Consider the following 18,917-nt stretch of genomic DNA (forward strand, 5'->3'; position numbering starts at 1 on the left):
AGTGAGTGACAGAGTTGGATTCAAACCAAGGTTCTTCTCTCTCCAAAGCTGGTATTCTTTTCCAAGTACTTTTTACAAGGCACACCCTATGGAAGAAGCACTGATTATAGAACTGTTTTTAAAACCTCATCTTGATCTGTTAGGCTGTGACATCTATACATAGGGACTGAGACCCCAAGGAGGAAAGCATAATACTAGAACTGGCTCCTGGAAACTCAGGACAACTCATGAAGCACCTCCCACACCTGATGCCTCACCCCACCATCCCACCTAGAGGTGTGGAAGGCAGGGCGTCTAACTCCGCTTGACACGAGGAGTCTGACCCTCAGAGAGGTTACTCCAGTACTCCTAGGGTGCACAGCGCTGGAGTTGGAGCAGGCCAGAGGCTCCTTGCTCCAGTTCCAGCCCAGTGGGCCACCTGTCAAACCTGTTCCGGGAAGTCCCCAGGCTGGAGGACAAGGATCCCTCAACTGTGTCTTTCTAGTGGCCAGTTGACCATAGGAAGTTGACTTTAAAGGGCGAGCTGATAAACGGTCAGTGGAAGCGGATTCTCTCTGCATTAAGTCACTGAAGGCCACTTGGGTCAAACCTCCAGCTGACCCACCTCATCTCCGAGATCTCCTCTTTTCTGCAGCTCTCTAAAACCTATAGCTCTTTATCACTACGAAAATAAAAATATTATGTCCTGTTTTTTAGAGTTTAATAAAAGCAGAGGCCAGAAGAATAAGTAGATCTTGTTCAAAACTGGAACAGCTTAGGTTATCTGGAAGTAGAGACAAGACGTCGGATGGTGAAGAAGCCTGAAATTCTGGCATTCATGGCCAAGAACAGTGAGGGAAGAGGCGGTGTCATTAAAACAAATAAACAACCCTGCTCTACCACCCCTCCCCCATTAGGGGTGCACTTGTCCTCTGATAATAAGCAATACATATGCGTCTCTAAGGTTCTGTCTCCTTGCAGGAAACTTCCAAAAGAAGCTGAAATAGAAGAACGTTTGTGGATATAGAGAGTACCTTTCTTAGCAGGAAAGCTTATCTTTGTAAGCAAATGATTCTGCCAAGAAGCAGGTGAGAGCCCTGGGACACATGCGGGTGCAATGTAAAGTGACATCATCCCAAAGCTGCTAACGCCTGCCAATGTGTCCTGAAATCCCCAGGATGAGATTTCCCCTGGAATTATTATTCTTCGAACCTTGGTTCTCAATATTGTTTCGCTTCTAATAAGGTTATTAGCATTCTCAGCTACTCCAGCCACCAGGGACCCAGGGATCAGCAAACATTTTCTACAAATAGCCAGGTGGTAAATAGTTCAGACTATGGGCTGTACAGTCTGTCTTAGTTACTCACCTCGGCCGTAGTGCCCTGAAAGCAGCTATAGACAACAGACAACTGAATAAGTGTGGCTGGTTCCAATGAAACTACAAAACAGGCGGTGGGTCAGCTTTGGTCCATGAGCCGTATTTTGCCCACCCTGACCTGACACCCACCTGTGCGGGGGGGTTCTGAGGGGGATCAGGAAGGTGGCGGCTGGAATTTGAACCTTTCTGGGGCAGTGTCCACGCAGTGTCTGTGGGCGCAGTTAAAAGAATTAAAGGTGAGGGGCAGGGTTGGACTGTAGCCAGGGTGGGGATGGGGGTGACCGCACTCAGAACCCCTGGGCACGGTGCTTAGGAACCCAGGCTCTGATACGCTGCCGTCTGAGCCAGGTAACACATGACACTGCGCCAGACACATCCTCCCAGCACTCAACTCCTCCAGCTGGGAGAGAGAGTGGGTGGTATTAGGGCCCACCTAACGAGACAATGCGTATACAGCTCTCAGCCCCGAGCCTGGCATGTAATAAATGCTTGGTCAGTGCCTTGGACCGAGGAGGGCGGGTCTTCCTCTTTCTTGGTGCTCCTTTAAGCCAGCACACAAGAGTGAAAATGTCAAGCGTGGAAAGAAAGGCAAGGCCATCACAGCCCCCTCCCCTGGGAGGGCCCCCGCCTGCCCGGAAGTCTTGGCTCCGCTGGGGCATCAGTACTCCCCCGGACAAGAAGACAAGGAAACGCCACGTGGCCGCTCTGTCCTGCTGGAAACCAAACAACAGGGCAGGAAGACGGGAAGAATGAGAGGTGGGGAACTCAGAGCTCCATCCATCAACTGGGAGCCACAATGACCTCTGGCAACTCGTCAGAGCTAAATTAACCTCCCCATTATGTTGTGGACGAAAATAAAGGCCTCCAGGCTGAAGCACGGGCAGACACGTCATTTCCTGGGCAGACCTCATCGGGCACAACAGGAATGCGGACGTCACGGGACATTGTGTGGCGCCCAGCGTGGGGTGCTCCGACGGGGGCCACCAGCCGCATCACCGTTTCCACGGTGTTGGGCTGAGTCCCAGGGTGGCCGTCCAGCTGGACCACCGCCCCCTGATTCACGCACTGCCTGGGTGAGGGACGCTCCATGATCTCGCTTGCCCCTCATGACAACCACTATTTTCCCCGTTTAGTACAAGGACGAGATGAGGCTCAGAGATGTGATTGGAGACAGCAAGCCCACAGGCTCGTGGCAGAGACAGAAACAGTACTTAGAACGCAGAGCCTGACTCCAAGCCCCAAGGCCTTTCTGCTCGGGTGAACACCCCAGTGCTCCAGGCACACACGTCAAGTGGTTGCCGAGAGAGCTTCGCAAAGTGCCACCCACGTCGTGTTTCTGCTCGCCAGACGCCAGCTATTTTTCTTTTGTATAGGAAGGAATTTTTCTGGTGGAGAAAGGCACAATTCGTGGATAACCCCCTTATCTTTCTCTTTTTAAAATGCCATTCCCTTGATTTCAGATGATCAAAGGAGTCCACGTCTCCTGCCCCTGATTAATCATTGTTAAAGCACTGAAATCTGACAGAGGTGGTGCTGAAAGTGACTTCCATGTGGATGCAACACCCAGAATGTCCCTATCCATGCCTACTTTGGTACCAACTTACGTCACCGGAGGAAAATATTCTCTCTCCGAAGCTTCCCCACATTGTAGACTCAAAAACTAAGGAGAGGACTTCCCTGGTGGCGCAGTGGTTAAGAATCTGCCTGCCAATGCAGGGGATACAGGTTCGAGCCCTGGTCCAGGAAGATCCCACATGCCGCGGAGCAACTAAGCCCGTGCGCCACAACTACTCAGCCTGTGCTCTAGAGCCTGCGAGCCACAACTACTGAGCCCACGTGCTGCAACTACTGAAGCCCGGGCTCCTAGAGCCCATGCTCCCCAACAAGAGAAGCCAGTGCAATGAGAAGCCCGCGCACCACAACGGAGAGTAGCCCCTGCTCACCACAACTAGAGAAAGCCCGCACACAGCAACGAAGACGCAACACAGCCAATAAATAAATAAATATAAATAGATAAATAAATTAAAAAAAAAAAAAACTAAGGAGACAACACTTTAGTGACTGGGAAGGGTAACTCAACTGGCTAAAGTGGAAAGCCAACTCTCACCTAAGAAGGGACATTTAAATTACAGAAGTCAGGCTTCCCTGGTGGCGCAGTGGTTAAGAATCCACTTACCAATTCAGGTGACACGGGTTCAAGCCCTGGTCCGGGAAGATCCCACATGCCGTGGAACAACAAAGCCCGTGCGCCACAACTACTGAGCCTGTGCCCTAGAGCCTGTGAGCCACAACTACCGACCCTTTGTGCCACAACTACTGAAGCCCGCACACCGCAACTACTGAAGCCCGTACGCCACAACTACCGAAGCCTGTGAGCCTAGAGCCCGAGCTCTACAACAGGAGAAGCCACCGCAATGAGAAGCCCGCTCACCGCAACGAAGAGTAACCCCTACTCACCGCAACTAGAGAAGGCCTGTGCACAGCAACGAAGACCCAAAGCAGCCAAAAATAAACAATAAATAAAATAAATTTATTTTAGAAAGAAAAGAAAGAAAAAGCTTTAAAAATAAATAAATAAATAAATAAATTACAGAAGTCCCATAGCAGGCTCCCTTTCTGAAACCAGGAGAAAACTTTACCTAGTTTCAGATTTCGTCAACCTTGTTTCTAAAAACTTTCTGGACAATCTCACACCTTGCAGTAGACCCTAAATGCCGGCCTGAGGTTTGATTATGTTGGAAACCAGCACATAGGGTGACCCTATGGCAGGATCAGAGTTTTTAGAATTTTAAGGGAACTAAAAAGAGTTCACCTTCCTCTCACCTTGCTCACCAAAAAGCTTGATGCCAAAACAGAAACACCACGGTGGTAATATTTTCCATTAATAGCAGCTTAATTTTAAAGCTCTCAGGGACATAATCTGATAATTCTCTAGAGTCAACATTTACTCCATGCCTACTCTGGGCTGAGTGATATATTAGGCACTTTACATCCAATTAATCTTTTACCAATTCTGCAAGATGACACCATCTCTATTTTTATTGGAGGAAATAAAGCTCAGAGAGGTCAAGTGACTTAGGCAAAGTCACCCAGCAATTAGGAGGCAGAGCTTGGATTTGAATCCAGATCTGACATAACCTATGTCTACTACAACAAACTCCAAGAATAAACTGAAAGAATGCTAATGAGCAGTATTTTTTAAGAGGAAAGATTGCATTCGACTGTTAGTAGAAGCTTCTTAGAATAAGACTATGGATACACAATTTCCAATATATCAGAGATCAGAGTCGCTCCTCCTCAAATACATGCTAAAATATCTAGGTACAGTCTCTCACTTCAATATGAAAAAGGACTCCAACAAAATTTAAACTGAGCTCTCTCAGATTAGCATGGGTTCATTTTATATCCCACTGCAGCTCTGAGGCTTAAAGCTCGGAGACACTAACACTAAAGGCAGGAAGGAGTGTTGGGCCTGCAAAGGACCTTCAGAGTCACCAAGTTCGGTAACTCTGAAAAAGTACTAGTGTCACAGGCCTCTCTGGGATTCCAGTGAAAGCTGTGGATGCCTACCCCTCCCGCTCCCCACACACACACACAAAGCCCATACACACAGTGTTTTGCCTTCACCTTCATGGTCCTCAAATTAAGAACTCCTGACCAATCTCCTTTTACAGATGGGGAAACTGAAGCTCAGAGAGGTTAAGTGGCTTGACCAACATCACAGAGCCAACTCACAGCAGGGCTAGGACTTGAACCCTAGCCTGCCAATTCCCAACCTGATACTCCCCATGTTGTCCGTTCCAAACTCACTATCCAACTTTCTTGTTTTAAAACATAGCACATTTCTTCTTAAAATACCACTTCCTTCTTCATCTCTTTAATTAGTTCTTAGATTCCGTTGTATTTCTGTCCCACTAATGACAAGATGGGGTCACCTGGACTATGTTTCCTGAGCAGTAATGAACAAGCGAGCTTTTTGCTAGAGGGAGATCGTGCGTAAAGACCTTTCACTGACATTGCTTTAAAATTAACCTCATCTAAGAACTGATGCACCTCCGACTGAAATGAGAATCCTGATATTCAGGCTCACATTTGGCTTGGGCGGGGGAGGGGAGACTATCAATCAGAGAAAGGAAGGATAGAGAATCTAAGATTTGGACAGTGTTACGCGGTTAGGGAGGAAAGTCCTCACCTTGGTTTTCTACCTTCCTTCTCCGCTGCCCCGAGGCACCTAATGGAAGAACAGCCCGCAGGCTGCACACGGGCTTTACGTGTGAAAGGGAGGAAGGAAGGAAGGGATGCTCTAGCCACACAGACGCAGAACCAAGACAGCGCTGAGGGCAGCGGGGAGACTTCAGCTCAGCGACCCACGGAGGCGGGCGCCCCTCGCCCTGACAGCCTGTACTTACTGTCATCGTCACTGAGATCCCTGTCCATCGTCGAGACGTCCAGCCAGGCAAGTGTCTGCCCTCCCAGTGGGCTCAGGCTGCTGGGATCTGAGGGACCACCCTAGGCCCCTCCCAGAACAGCGGGCCCATTGTTACCTGATCTGCATACAACAGAGGGAAACATCTGTGGGGAAGCACCGAGTCCATCAGGGCGGCTGCTCTGGACCCAGTCTAAGGGTTCTTGGGGTTCCTCCTCACAAGACCCTCTACTTGCCGGGCTCGTGCTGGTGCTCCTGACCACCTGCATCCTCACGCAGCCCTACGAGATGGGCACCTTCATGGAACCCATTTTCCTGAGCTGGGATTCAGACTCTCGTCTGCTTGACTCTCAGGTCAGAGCTCTTGACCCCTGTGCCACATGGCTCATCTATAGGGAGGCAGGTTTCTGAGCGCTGGGCAGGCAGGGTGGAGGAGGCGGGTAGAGAACAATGTAAAATGTAATAACCGCAAGGAGGTTACCTCCCCAACGGCAACGGGAGATGCAGGGGGGAGCTCCCAAGTCGTGAGTGTCAACCTCCTGGGCTCAGTGGGGAAGAGTCGAGGCTGGGATTAAGAGGTGATGCTCCAAAGCCGCTCAGCACAGCATGGGCAGAGCCGGCTCCCAACCCAGGCTGCGTGGCCCGCTGATGTCACCACACCAGCCCAGCTCTCTGGGAGACATCTGTGGGTTTTTAAAGGCCTCTTCCTGAGCCTCCTGCATCAGGGCTCGAAACACCTGCAACCCCGACCCTTGCAAGATGACGCAAGACCACCCCTCTCCTCTAGAGGAGTCTAAACCATGAACACCTGGACCTGGGTCACCTGCTGGTGGAAGCAGAGGGCTCGTGAGCTGGCACCACCTGCACTGCATCCTTGGCAATGACGCCTCACAGCTGGGCCTGGAGTTCTCTAGCCAGGACAGCCTCGCTCTGTAGGGCAAAGCATGTACCCTATGCCCTGCCTGCCCAGCCCAGCAATGCCCATGGGATGTGTCACGATGCCCACAATGAAGACTGGCTGTCGCCTTCACCTGGGAAGTGCTGTGACTGATGTGTCCATGGCCTGGCTTCAGTGGCCGCGCTGCGCACAGAGATGGCTCCAAGGCGACCAGAAAGTGCCCTCAGTCTCCCTCTGCTGCGTTCACCCTCATCATTCACTGCCCGCCCTCAACAGAATGCTGGTGACAATCATGAAAGCAGTAGCAATAATCTGACAAACGCTTCTTAAATACAGTCAGATGCTTCAACGCCCACAAATAGGTTTTTATGGTTGATCGGAGCACTAAATTCCTTAAACTTGAGAGTTATATAAGTTTCATTACTGCATGTTCATGAGAAAGACCGAGATCCTAATACAGCCTTTTAATACCTTTAGACATTAAGCAATGATTTGAAGCCCTTGTAGAACTGTCCCCAGGGTAACAGGATTACCAGGGATGTGTATGCCTGGGTGTGTATTTTACTCCAAACATAAATGTGTGTGTGTCTATGTCTGTGTCTGTGTCTGTGTGTATGTATATTTGAACCTAAACATGGTAGATGATAGATAGATAGATAGATAGATAGATAGATAGATAGATAGATAGATAGATAGATAGACAAACTACCTGTGGCTTAACTAAAACAATATACCACTATTAAATGTTGAGTACTTTTTAAGCAACCATATATGCATGCCAAAAACCCTCCTCAGCATTTGAAAGAAACAATCATAGGAAATTATTAAATGGCAAACAGAAGCACAGAAGGTTAAACAGAGCTGAGTACTAAGGGGTCCAGAAGTCTTGAGGCTGCAAAAATGCAGACAACCATGAGGTGTATCTTAGGAACCAGGGAGTGTTGATGAAAGGCAGTGAAAGTCCCTTGCTGCACACTAGTTAGATCACATAGTAATGGGTTAATAAATATCTCTTAAAATACATGGAAAATGAACAAACCAACTGCTAGACCTTTCTAATCTTGCTTAGGCATCAAGACAGGAATGCTGTCTGCAACTACAATGGCATGCGTGGGTGACTCGGGCCAAACAATGTAACCATCACCACCTAGTATTCAGGTGTCAGGAGAAACAAGCATCATTGATTCTAGGCTCCAGGCCAGTATGAAGCTAATACTGGTTCCCACTTCCTGCTAGTATCAGAGGGGCTTCGGGTAGGGAAGGAGAGGCATCAAATGCGTTCCAGACATTTTACATTCAGTCTGCATCACTGCTATTGATGTCAAGAAGGGGGCGCTTAGAGCTCTTCTTCCTGAACTGGTCCACGTCAGTCCATGGATATGATCCGTCATCACACTCTTCAGGTCTTACACATGGTGAAATACCCATGAAACATTTGTTGAATGAACGTAACTGTCTAAGAGCTAACTCTATCCATTTATTGCTGCCTGAGAATCTTGTCTGTTCTTGGAAATAAAGGCTATTTGATCTCATAGTTCGGTCTCTGAGTCCTGAGGGTACCTCAGGGCTGTGGGAATCATGTTAGGGCAGTATAGGGCTTTAGAAGAGAAACTAGAAATCGCAGTGCCTGGCTGCAGCTGAATATGATGCTGAGAGAAATTCCTAGAGGTAGGGCTCAGCCGATACCTGCAAGTATTTAAAGGGTTGTCATGAGGAGCTGGGTCTCAGGACACTCATCCTACGAGCAGGCATGCTGAGAGCTGATCCAGGATGGGGGACCATTTCAACTTATCAGAGAGAAGATCTGTCTAGTGACAGATCCTTCCACTGGGTTGGGCCCCTCCGAAGAATATTAAAGCAGAAGCTTGCCGATAAAACAAAGTGGGCAGTAGTAGAACCCAACAGTTTGTGACTTCAGAATCAATGTAAACTGGGTTCAAAATTCAAAGGTGGATGCTGCAGCACTGCAGTCCCTTTTTGGAGCATCTCCAGAGGACAGTGGAAGGAAATCCTCCTGGTGAGGAAAATTCTGAACAGTGCACCTGCTTGTGCATTTTGCCTGAAGGAAGAAATGGCCACAGATAAGAGTCTATACCCCTGTTGTATAGCACAGGGAACTCTGCTTCACTTCGCTATACAGTAGAAACTAACACAACACTGTAAAACAACTATACCCCAATTAAAAAAAAAAAAGAGTCTATACCAATTTATAGGCTATGGAAAATGGTTTTGCTGGATGGTCAGGAACTTTGGAAGGAACATCACTGGAACACTGGTGACAAGGAGGTCTGGGAAAGAGGTATATTGATAGATTTCTCTGAATGGGCAAAGAATATGAAAACATTTGTATCTCATGTTAATGCTCATCAAAGGGTGACTTCAGCAGAGGAGGATTTCAATCATCCTTTAAAGTCGAGGTGTGACCCATCCCGTGGGGACCAGTCCGGCTCCTTCTGCAGCCACTTCTGCCTTTGCCTAGTGGGTCACAGTGGAAGGGATGGAGGTCATGCATGGGCTCAGCAACATGGGCTTCCACTCACCAAGGCTGGCCTGGCTACTGCTGAGTGCCCAGTCAGCCAGGAGCAGAGACCAACACGGAGTCCCAATATGGTGACCAACCAGTTACCTGGTGGCAGGTTGATTACACTGAACGGTTTCCATCATGGAAGAGGTAGTGCTTTGTTCTTCTGAAACAGACACTCTGAATATACCTGTGCCTTCCCTACACACCATACTTCTACCATCTCCAGACTCTAGCAAAAAGAGCACAGGCTGCATCCTCTAAGATGAAAGAAATCATCAGACCAGTCTGGATGAGAGACAGAGGTTTCTGGCAAGTAGATCTCATGTTTAAGCCACCAGGAAGTTCACCAGATGCTCCTGCAACAGTTCAGGAAGTGTTTACCGTGTGCCCAGCCCTGAGAGGTAAACCAGGTAATTCCTGCCCTTGAGGAACTCACTCCTGGTATTAAGTGGGAGACAAATTCATAAGCAGGTACTTAAAATTCAGAGGCGCAAAGGCGGCAGCAGAGCAGCAGACAAGACGCCCTGGAATATCGAGGATCAGGTGTTACGTGGGATACACACACTGGCGTGGTAGTGGCAGAAAGTGCACCGCCCACTAGGCACTGGTAACACATCAACTGTCGCATGAGTACTGGGTGAACTTCCCGGTTACTTAAACATCAGACCTCCTTGTGGGGGACCCTTGCCCCTCAGCCGGTCTGGGCTGTTGATCGTTTTGTATCAGAGGAGGCCGCTTCTGACAAGCACTGGCCCCTCCTTGCCTCCCCCTGTGACTACACCTCAGACCCCCGGAGGCCGTTGCTGGTTTTTCTCCCATCAAAACGGCGGCTACCCCAAAAGGCAGCCACCCAACCAGGTGTTTGTCCCTGGCTTCCCAATTAATCTGCTGGGGCTGGTCCCAGGCTCTTGTTTCTCAGTCAGTCAACAGGAATCACCAAGGGGCTTGTCAATATTATAAATTCCCAGGCTCTGTCCCCAGGAATCCTGATTAAGTAGGTCTGAGGTGGAAGCCTGGACTGTGTCTCTTTTTATAAGATCTCTTGATGATTCCAACTCAGGTGGTCTACACTTTAAAAACCGCTGACTTAAGCAACAGCACAATTCAGCATCTTAACTTCTTTCTCACGAGTGTCATTTCAAGATAAAATCAGGAGCGGATTAATGAGGTTACCCACCATCTACCTGTCTAAGATATTTTTCCTTTTTATGGGAGGCAGTTTCTTGGCCTCAAGATGAAGACATAATATTGGGTTAAGTTCTTTAGTGAGATCATTCTCCTATCAACCCACAGGTTTTCATTTTCCTCCCTCAAGGGCACAAATCTTGGGGCTTCCCTGGTGGTGCAGTGGTTAAGAATCCGCCTGCTAATGCAGGGGACACGGGTTTGATCCTTGGTCCCAGAAGATCCCACATGCCGCGGAGCAACTAAGCCCGTGCGCCACAACTACTGACCCTGCGCTCTAGGGCCCGCGAGCCACAACTACTGAAGCCCGCGTGCCTAGAGCCCGTGCTCCGCAACAAGAGAAGCCACCGCAATGAGAAGCCCGCGCACTGCAACAAAGACCCAACACAGCCAAAAAAAATTAATTAATTAATTTTTTTAAAAAGGCACAGATCTTACAGGGGTAACAGCAAGCACCACAGTGAGAACTGGTGAAGCTTTTTAGAATCACCGAGCGTTTTCAGATGTTCTCTCATTTGGTGGCAGCCTCAACCTGAGCCATCCTAGGACATTCCAGTACAGAAGCCCTATCTATTTCATGTCTCCTCTCCTCTTCTGAGCCCAGAGAGCCCCCATAACCACCTGGTGAGTTGATGGCATCAAGAATTCACCCAGAAATTCAAATTATTCAGGATTCAGCCATTCTACACGTAGATAAGTAGAAAGGCTCAATTCCAGTCAAAGCAAATTGTTTTCATGAAGGTGGTGGTGGTTATACAGCACTTTAAATTTTTTTATTGTGCACGTAACATAAAATTTACCATCTGAACCATTTTTTTAAGTGTACAGTTCAGAGGTATGAAGTACATTCACATTGTACAACCATGACCACCATCCAGCCACAGAATCTTTTCTTCATCCCCAGCTGGAACTTTGTACCCATTAAGCAGTAACTCCCCAATCCCTGTTCCCCACAGGACCTGGTAATCACCATTCAGCTTTCCATCTCTATGAATTTGACTACTCTAGGTGTCTCATATAAGTGGAATCGTACAGAATTTGTCATTTTGTGACTGGCTTATGTTGCTTATCACGTAGGGCCTTTTTTATTAAAATTTATTTATTTATTTATTTTTGGCTGCATTGGGTCTTCATTGCTGTGCATGCGCTTTCTCTAGTTGCGGTGAGCGGGGGCTACTCTTCATTGCGGTACGCGGGCTTCTCACTGCGGTGGCTTCTCTCACTGCGGAGCACGGGCTCAGGTGCGCGGGCTTCAGTAGTTGCAGCATGTGGGCTCATTAGTAGTGGCGCAAAGGCTTAGTTGCTCCGCGGCATGTGGGATCTTCCCAGACCAGGGCTCAAACCCATGTCCCCTGCATTGGCAGGCGGATTCTTAACCACTGCGCCACCAGGGAAGCCCCTCATATAGGGTCTTTAAGGTTCACCTATATTGTAGCATGTATTAGAATTTCCTTCCTTTTTAAGGCTGAACAGTATTCCTTTGTATGTTTACACCACAATAATGTTCCTCTGTATGTTTATATCACCCATCCATGGACACCTGGGCTGCTTCTGCCTTTCGGCTTTTGGCTACAGCAAATCATGCTGTTAGGAACACGGGTGGACAAATATCTCTTCAAGACCCCACTTTCAATTCTTTTGGGTATATACCAAGCAGTGGAATTGCTGGATTGTACGGTAATACTATGCTTAATGCTTTAAGGAACTGCCATGTGATTTTCCACAGCAACTGTAACATTCCTACCAACAGTGCACAAGGGTTCCAATTTCTCCACATCCTCACCAACACTTGCTTTCTGTTTTTTTTGTTTTTTTTTTTTAATTTATTTATTTATTTTTCAGCTGTGTTGGGTCTTCATTTCTGTGCAAGGGCTTTCTCCAGTTGTAGCAAGCGGGGGCCACTCTTCATCGCGGTGCGCGGGCCTCTCACTATCGCGGCCTCTCTTGTTGCGGAGCACAGGCTCCAGACGCTCAGGCTCAGTAGTTGTGGCTCACGGGCCCAGTTGCTCCGCGGCATGTGGGATCCTCCCAGACCAGGGCTCGAGCCCGTGTCCCCTGCATTGGCAGGTGGATTCTCAACCACTGCGCCACCAGGGAAGCCCTTGCTTTCTGTTTATACAGTACTTTACAGTTTACAAATTATTATTAGCTCCACTTGACAGATATTTTTAAAAGGCTCAGAGATGTGACGTGACCCGCCCAGGATCACACAGTAAGAAGCCAGGCCGGAGCCTCCTAACTCCTGGTGCTACATTGTCCCCCTGCCACACAGCTACATGTGAGCACTGGTTCCAAATCCAGTCTCACTCTTTCCAGATGTGGGTCTTGCCCCACCATCTATAGAGCTCTCACCACTCACTCACTTGTCCATCCAGTGAATACTCACTGAGCATCTACTAGGAGCCAGGCCCTGCCCCAGGCTTTCTCATCAGCCCATGTAAATAAACCTGGATCCACCCAGAACCCCCAAGGGAGCCAAGACTGCCCAACAAAGGAATTCTACCCCACAGGGCCTGGCAGCTGCGATAACATTGTTCCTGGCTTATCGGCAGGCTGGGTGGATGGAGACCAGTGGTGCCCATGGCAGGAATCGAGGATGGAGGGGAAGAGAATGGTCTTGACACAAATAAGAAACTTGCCCAAGTGGGAGGTTCCTGGAACACTGCACCCAAGCACCCTCCTCTCCCTGGGAGCCAGGGAAATTGGCACATCCCTTCAGGGTCAAATCATGAGCTCCTAACTGCAGTGACAGAAAAGGGACTGAGATCTTTTGAAGCCTCCCAAATGCCAAGGATGAAGGGAGATGCTTTCATAGGTGTCTTCCCACCTAAACCCTTACAGAAACATGTAAGGTAGATATTGTTCTCTTTATAGGTGAAGAAGCAGGGGCTCAGAGAGGGTGAGTGACTTACCCAAGGTCACACAGCTCATGTATGGCAGAGGCAGGATTTGAACAAGATCTGTTGGCACCAAGGCCCTAATGTAGACTACCAACAATTCCATGCGTTACTACCTGTCATTGTAAGAATCTGGGGGAAGAGAGAATGATGTGGTTTTCACTGACCTGGCTAGAAAATGGCTCCATCCTTGTAAGCCTGGCTACCCAATCAACCAAACAAGTAAACCACAGAGGAAAGTTTTCACGGAAGAAAGTGCAACTCTGATGCTGTCAATTCCCTGGCCTTCAGAAGGTCACTCTTCCACCTTCCCTTTTCTCACTGAGTGATGATAATCTGAACCTCTGTCTCCTTGACAACAGAAGAGCCATACTTCAACAAGTGTCCCTCCCTGGTCTTTCTGGAAGTTCCCGAGGATCACCCACGTTGCACTAATCCACGCTGTGTGTGCTGCCACTTGGCACCTTGGCCGGATGCCCTTGGGTTCTCCCTTCCACCTCCTCCGGGTCTGTGCTCCCCATCCCTTACCATCTTGACTTAAGTGAGGCCCCTCCTTCAAGTCTCTAGAAACGGGCTGTCTCACTTTACAAAATTCAGCTGCCGAAACTATGGAACACAAAGGAAAACTTAACCTGGAAGTCGGACGCATCACAGCTGCTGGGTTCCATCAACCTTGACTCTCCAGGGAACCCCAAACTCGCCAACTCTTGTAACAGACCCTGGCGTGCCACTGTCTTACAAGGGCCTGGCCACGTCCCCCGGTGGATGGGGGTGGTGGGCGCTGGGCCGCACCCCCAGGTCCCTCAGGACTTACTCCCCAGCCTGGGGGCATCCCCGCTCAAGGCCCAGAGGGGGCCCTTCTGGAATGGCCCCGGGCAGAAGGGAGCTGCCCGGCCCCAGGGCATGCCCCACCCTCCGGAGGGGCCCACGTCCAAGGACCGGTCCATGCAAGGCCGGCTTGCCCGAATTCGGGGCAACTCTGAAGGGCCCCACGACCGCGGCCCGAGGGAATCAGCTGAGGCCTTCGCTGCGACTGCCCTGCAGCTCCAAGCCCCCTCCCCACGGGCCTGCCGCCTCTGCTTCCTCCCAGGACGGACGGGATCCCCAGAGCGCCGCCATCCGTCCGCACACCACCACCCCCTGCCCCCCTCCCGCACCCGGCTCTAAATCTGGGGGCCTGGACTCACCTTGTGTCCGTCAGCACTCACTCCTGGGTGACCTCATGTTGCTTCTTGACCACAACCGACTTCCAACTTTGCACCCGCCTCTGAGCTCCAGGCCCCTCTCCAGCTGGGACATGTCCGATCAATGTAACAGACTCTCCAACTGAACTCCTGACCTCTGTCCCCCCCGCCCCCACCCGCGCCCACAACTCCCCTCTGCCCCCCACGCAGCACGTCACGTCTACTGTCTGGGTCACGTCACAGCGTGGCCACTTGCTCCCACTGCGCACACGGAGCCCCACCCCCTCTTCCCGGGGTCACTGCGGGAGCTCCCTCCTGGTCCTCCTGCTGCCCTCCTCGCCTCCCCGCACCTCTCCGAGCCTCTGCCAGACACAGCGCTCAGACTGATCCTTCTATAACTGCAAGTCACGTGACGGCCCTCCTCTGTTCAGCACGCCCCTGGCTGCCATCTCACAGGTCCTGAAAGCCGAGCCCTTGCCGTGGCCTGCGAGGGGCACCCTGCACCCCTCCATCGCCCCTGCCCTGGTCCCCACTATTCAGTCTCCTCGTTGCTCCAAAGCCACACCAAGCACACTCCCACCTCAGGGCCTTTGCACTGGCTGTGCCCTCTGGCTGGAATTCCAGATCCCATAACTCGCTCCCTCACCTCTTTTAGGCCTTGGCTCAAATGTCACTTTCCCAATGAGGCCATCCCTGGCCTGCTACTTAAAACTGGACACCCCTTGGGGCTTCCCTGGTGGCACAGCAGTTAAGAATCCGCCTGCCAAGGCAGGGGACACGGGTTCGAGCCCTGGTCTGGGAAGATCCCACATGCCGCGGAGCAACTAAGCCCGTGCACCACAACTACTGAGCCTGCGAGCCACAACTACTGAAGCCCGTGAGCCTAGAGCCTGTGCTCCGCAATAAGAGAAGCCACCGCAATGAGAAGCTCACGCATCACAATGAAGAGTAGCCCCCGCTCACCACAACTTGAGAAAGCCCACACGCAGCAATGAAGGTCCAACGCAGCCAAAAATAAATAAATAAATAAATAAATAAATTTATTAAAAAAAAAACTGGACACCCTGACACCACCCTCACCAACTCGTCAGCTCCCCAGTCCTACTTCCTGCTTTTGTGTTTCTTCACAGCACCTATTACTATCCAACACTTTAAATATCTTACTGTTTTGTTAAATATCTGTCTCACCACCCTATAATCAGGATATAGGATCCACGAGGACAGATTTTTGTCTGTTTTGCTCCCTGCTGCATGCTTAGCACCCTGAACAGAGCCTGGCGAATACCAGATGCTCCACGAATGAATGAATGCATAAAGGAATGAATGAATGAATACACAGTCAATATTATTATGCAGTGACTTCATCATCCCATTGTTCTGGACTCTGAGAAGATTTCTCAGATGAGTTTGCTTCATCTATGGAGCAACAGCAAGGGAAGGAAAGGAAAGGAAAGACTACCAGTAATTTAAATATCAGTTTGTATGACGTTCTAGACTATCACACTTTGAAAAACAGAGGACCCTGGTCTCACAATGCCTCGTTACAAGGACAGCAGGAGGAAATTCACTGTGACCCTGAGGCTTAAATGCTCAACTAAGGATGTTTCCCCAGAAGCTGGGAATAAGGAAAGCTCTGTCCCCACGGGGTCAGACAGGTGACAGCTCGAGATCCACCCCACGGCTACGACTCCAAAGGACATTTCTCACGGAGCTCTTTAGCAGATACGCCACCTGGGTGCTTCATATTCCACCAGCCAGAACCAGCTTCTGTGGCCTGGTTGCCATATGCTCTCTGGACTAGAAGCTGGGGGAGGTTTTCACCCCTGGCTCCTGGCACGCAAGGAGGACAGAGTGGGGTGTTCCCAGCAGAAGTCCCAGAATCTAATCTCACAGCACAAGGCGGCTGCTGCCAGCAGTTCCCTCCCTTCCTCCTTCCTTCCTACCTATCCAATCCATCTGTCTCCACGACCGATTTGGAATTTTCAAAGGCCAATCTATTTGGCCACTTACATTTTCAAACACAAATTCAATGTGCCCTGTGAGGCGCCGCCAGCTTCCCAGGCCTCAGGACAGCTCCTGCCCCAGCCCGTGTGACCACAGAAGGGGCTTCCACCATCAAGGCTCCGGCTCCCGCCTGCACCTCCCTGCACGGCCCCAGCCAGGGCTGGGTAACAGCTGGCGGGGCGGGGGTCGTCATTGTTGGGGGTGAACACGTGTTGGCATCTCAGAAATCCTCTGGTCCTACCTCCCCACCGTACACGTGGGAAAACTGAGACCACGAGAAGGGAAGGGACTTGCCCAGGGTCACGTGGCAGGGAGAAGCGAGCCAGCGACCAGGATTTCTTCCATGACAGATACGCCTCGCGATTCGCCCTGCGGTCCCCCAGACGTGAAGTGGCTTCTGCGGGCCACGCGGGGAGCTGGGAGCAGGGTGAGGCGCAGGAATCAGGTAGGTACCTTTCACTCATCATCAGTAACAAGCTCCGACCCTTGCAGACACCTTGGCAGGTGCTGGAGCCATTAAGTAACAGCAGACACATCCAGGTGCCTCCCGCAAAGCCGAAAGTGGCAGAAATGATTTCTCCTCCACCCACGATGTTGGGCTCCCATCTTACGTCAGCTGGAGACACAGTCCTGAGGAAGGACAGACGTGCGGCCACGACTCTAACTGCCTTCCTCCCCAGGCCAGCCCCTCCCTCCTCGGCCTCTTCTGGCCCCACTGCTCCACCATCCCCCCCACCCCACGCCCACCCCCCGGCCACACACACTGCAAACCTCTAGTTTTCCTCATCTCCTGCCTCTCTTCGCCCCCGACGCCTCCTGCCCATCTCTCCTGCCCCATCTCGGCCATGCCTTCCTCATCCTGGCCCCCACCACCCCTCCTCCCTGGGGCCTGGGCCCCCGCTCACCTGCTCCGCAGCGCCAGCTCGGGAGCCGTCTAAACCATGTGCATGCGCTCCGCGGTGACCCCAAAGGTAGAGGTAACCGGTCCACCGCCAGATCCTGGAAGGGAAACCGAGTGATCAGACGACCCTGAGTAGTTTAGGGTCTGGAGAATGTGGCACAAGACTCTTCCCTTTTCCTACTAAGTCACCCATCCAGCCCACCTCAGCCCCTTCTCCCTGGTCTCCCCCCACCGCCCTGCACCACTACCTCCCTGACACCCCGCGGTCTCAGGTGCTCTGGGAAGGGCTCAGCAACCTTCTGGATCTGGAATGTAAATGGCTTCACCGGCTCTAGATTCCTCCAAATAGAACAACCACAAGGCCAGCAAACCTTTGTGTCACTAATAGCGGCCGCACTCCATAGCATAAGCTCCACGCTTGTAACATCTACCAAGACTCTGTCTTTTTCTCCTACTGATGGGAGTCCCTCTCCCCGGAAGAAAGGATGGGAGAAAGGGGGAAAAGAGGGGGAAGGATTGGAAGTTCCTTTCTGCCACACTTCAGTCTGAATAAGTTTCCTGCTTCAAAGCTTCTATGGCTCCATATCACCCACTGAATAGAGTCCAAATTTTCAATCTGTCTCCCAAGAGCTTTCCCAGCTTTATCCTTCACACTTTGCCCTGACCCACTCACGCCCTGAGTTCTCGGCCACGCTACACTCCTACGTGCCCCCAACAGCCAAGCTCAGTCACAACACCAAGACTTTGTGCATGCAGATCCTTCCATTCCTAACATTCTCCTCCTCCACTCTCTGCCTGTCAAACTCCTGCTCATCCTCCAAGGACCATCTCAGATGCCCCCTCCTCCAGGAAGTCACCCTGATTTCCCTGGGCAGAACCAACTGTTCTATCCTCTGTGTCTCCACAGGGCCATTATTTATGGATATGAGCATGTGACTGCCTCCCTGACACCTCGAAACATCTCCCTGAGGTGTGAGGGGGGGTGCCAAACTGGGTATCACTTCCAGAATGGCCATCCTGAGGCTCGTCCATGGCGCCTTGCTTCCAAACATCAAACCTGACTTAGAGAAAGAATCCACAAAGAAAATTCAGGACAACAGCCACAGGAATGGACAAGGCTGAACACATTTGTGGGTCTAAATTAAGAAACACAAATGGAGATTTAGGGCCATACAATTCAAAACCTGGACCCCTGGACGGGTTCAGCCTTAATCACAGACCCCAGATCAGGAAGGGGGGACTTCAGATATCATCTGCTCCAAACTTCTCACTTATTTGCCCCTTTTATTTACCTTCTCTATCTATCTATCTATCTATCTATCTATCTATCTATCTATCTATCTATCTATCTATCTATCTATCTATCTATCAAGGAAATACCCTGATGCTGTGGAAAAAAATCAAACCTACAAAAGATTAAAAGTTAAAAATTAATGGGCCCGCCCCACACATGAAAAAATGCTCAACACCACTAATCATCAGGGAAAAGCAAACCAAAACCACAAAGAGATATCACTTTACACCTGTCAGAATGGCCATTA

At 50.4% G+C, this 18,917-nt stretch overlaps 1 protein-coding gene across 2 annotated transcripts in view; it reads right to left on the reverse strand.

The window, feature by feature from the left end:
* Positions 1-14,553, reverse strand: part of SSUH2 (ssu-2 homolog) — a 32,720-nt gene extending 18,167 nt beyond the window's left edge. The window contains exon 1 of one of the 2 annotated variants that reach the window (XM_036869770.1): positions 14,475-14,553. Coding sequence is in view for 1 of the 2 variants with exons in the window: in XM_036869769.1 (XP_036725664.1) it covers positions 5,767-5,794 (28 nt within the window). In the remaining variant the exon portion in view is untranslated. Of the gene's footprint in view, positions 1-5,766; positions 5,822-14,474 lie in introns of those variants that run through there. The other variant, XM_036869769.1, reaches the window with a different exon arrangement.
* Between the last annotated feature and the right edge of the window lie 4,364 nt (positions 14,554-18,917).

Source organism: Balaenoptera musculus, chromosome 11 (genome assembly GCF_009873245.2).
Source record: "Balaenoptera musculus isolate JJ_BM4_2016_0621 chromosome 11, mBalMus1.pri.v3, whole genome shotgun sequence".
Classification (NCBI taxonomy): Eukaryota; Metazoa; Chordata; class Mammalia; order Artiodactyla; family Balaenopteridae; genus Balaenoptera; species Balaenoptera musculus.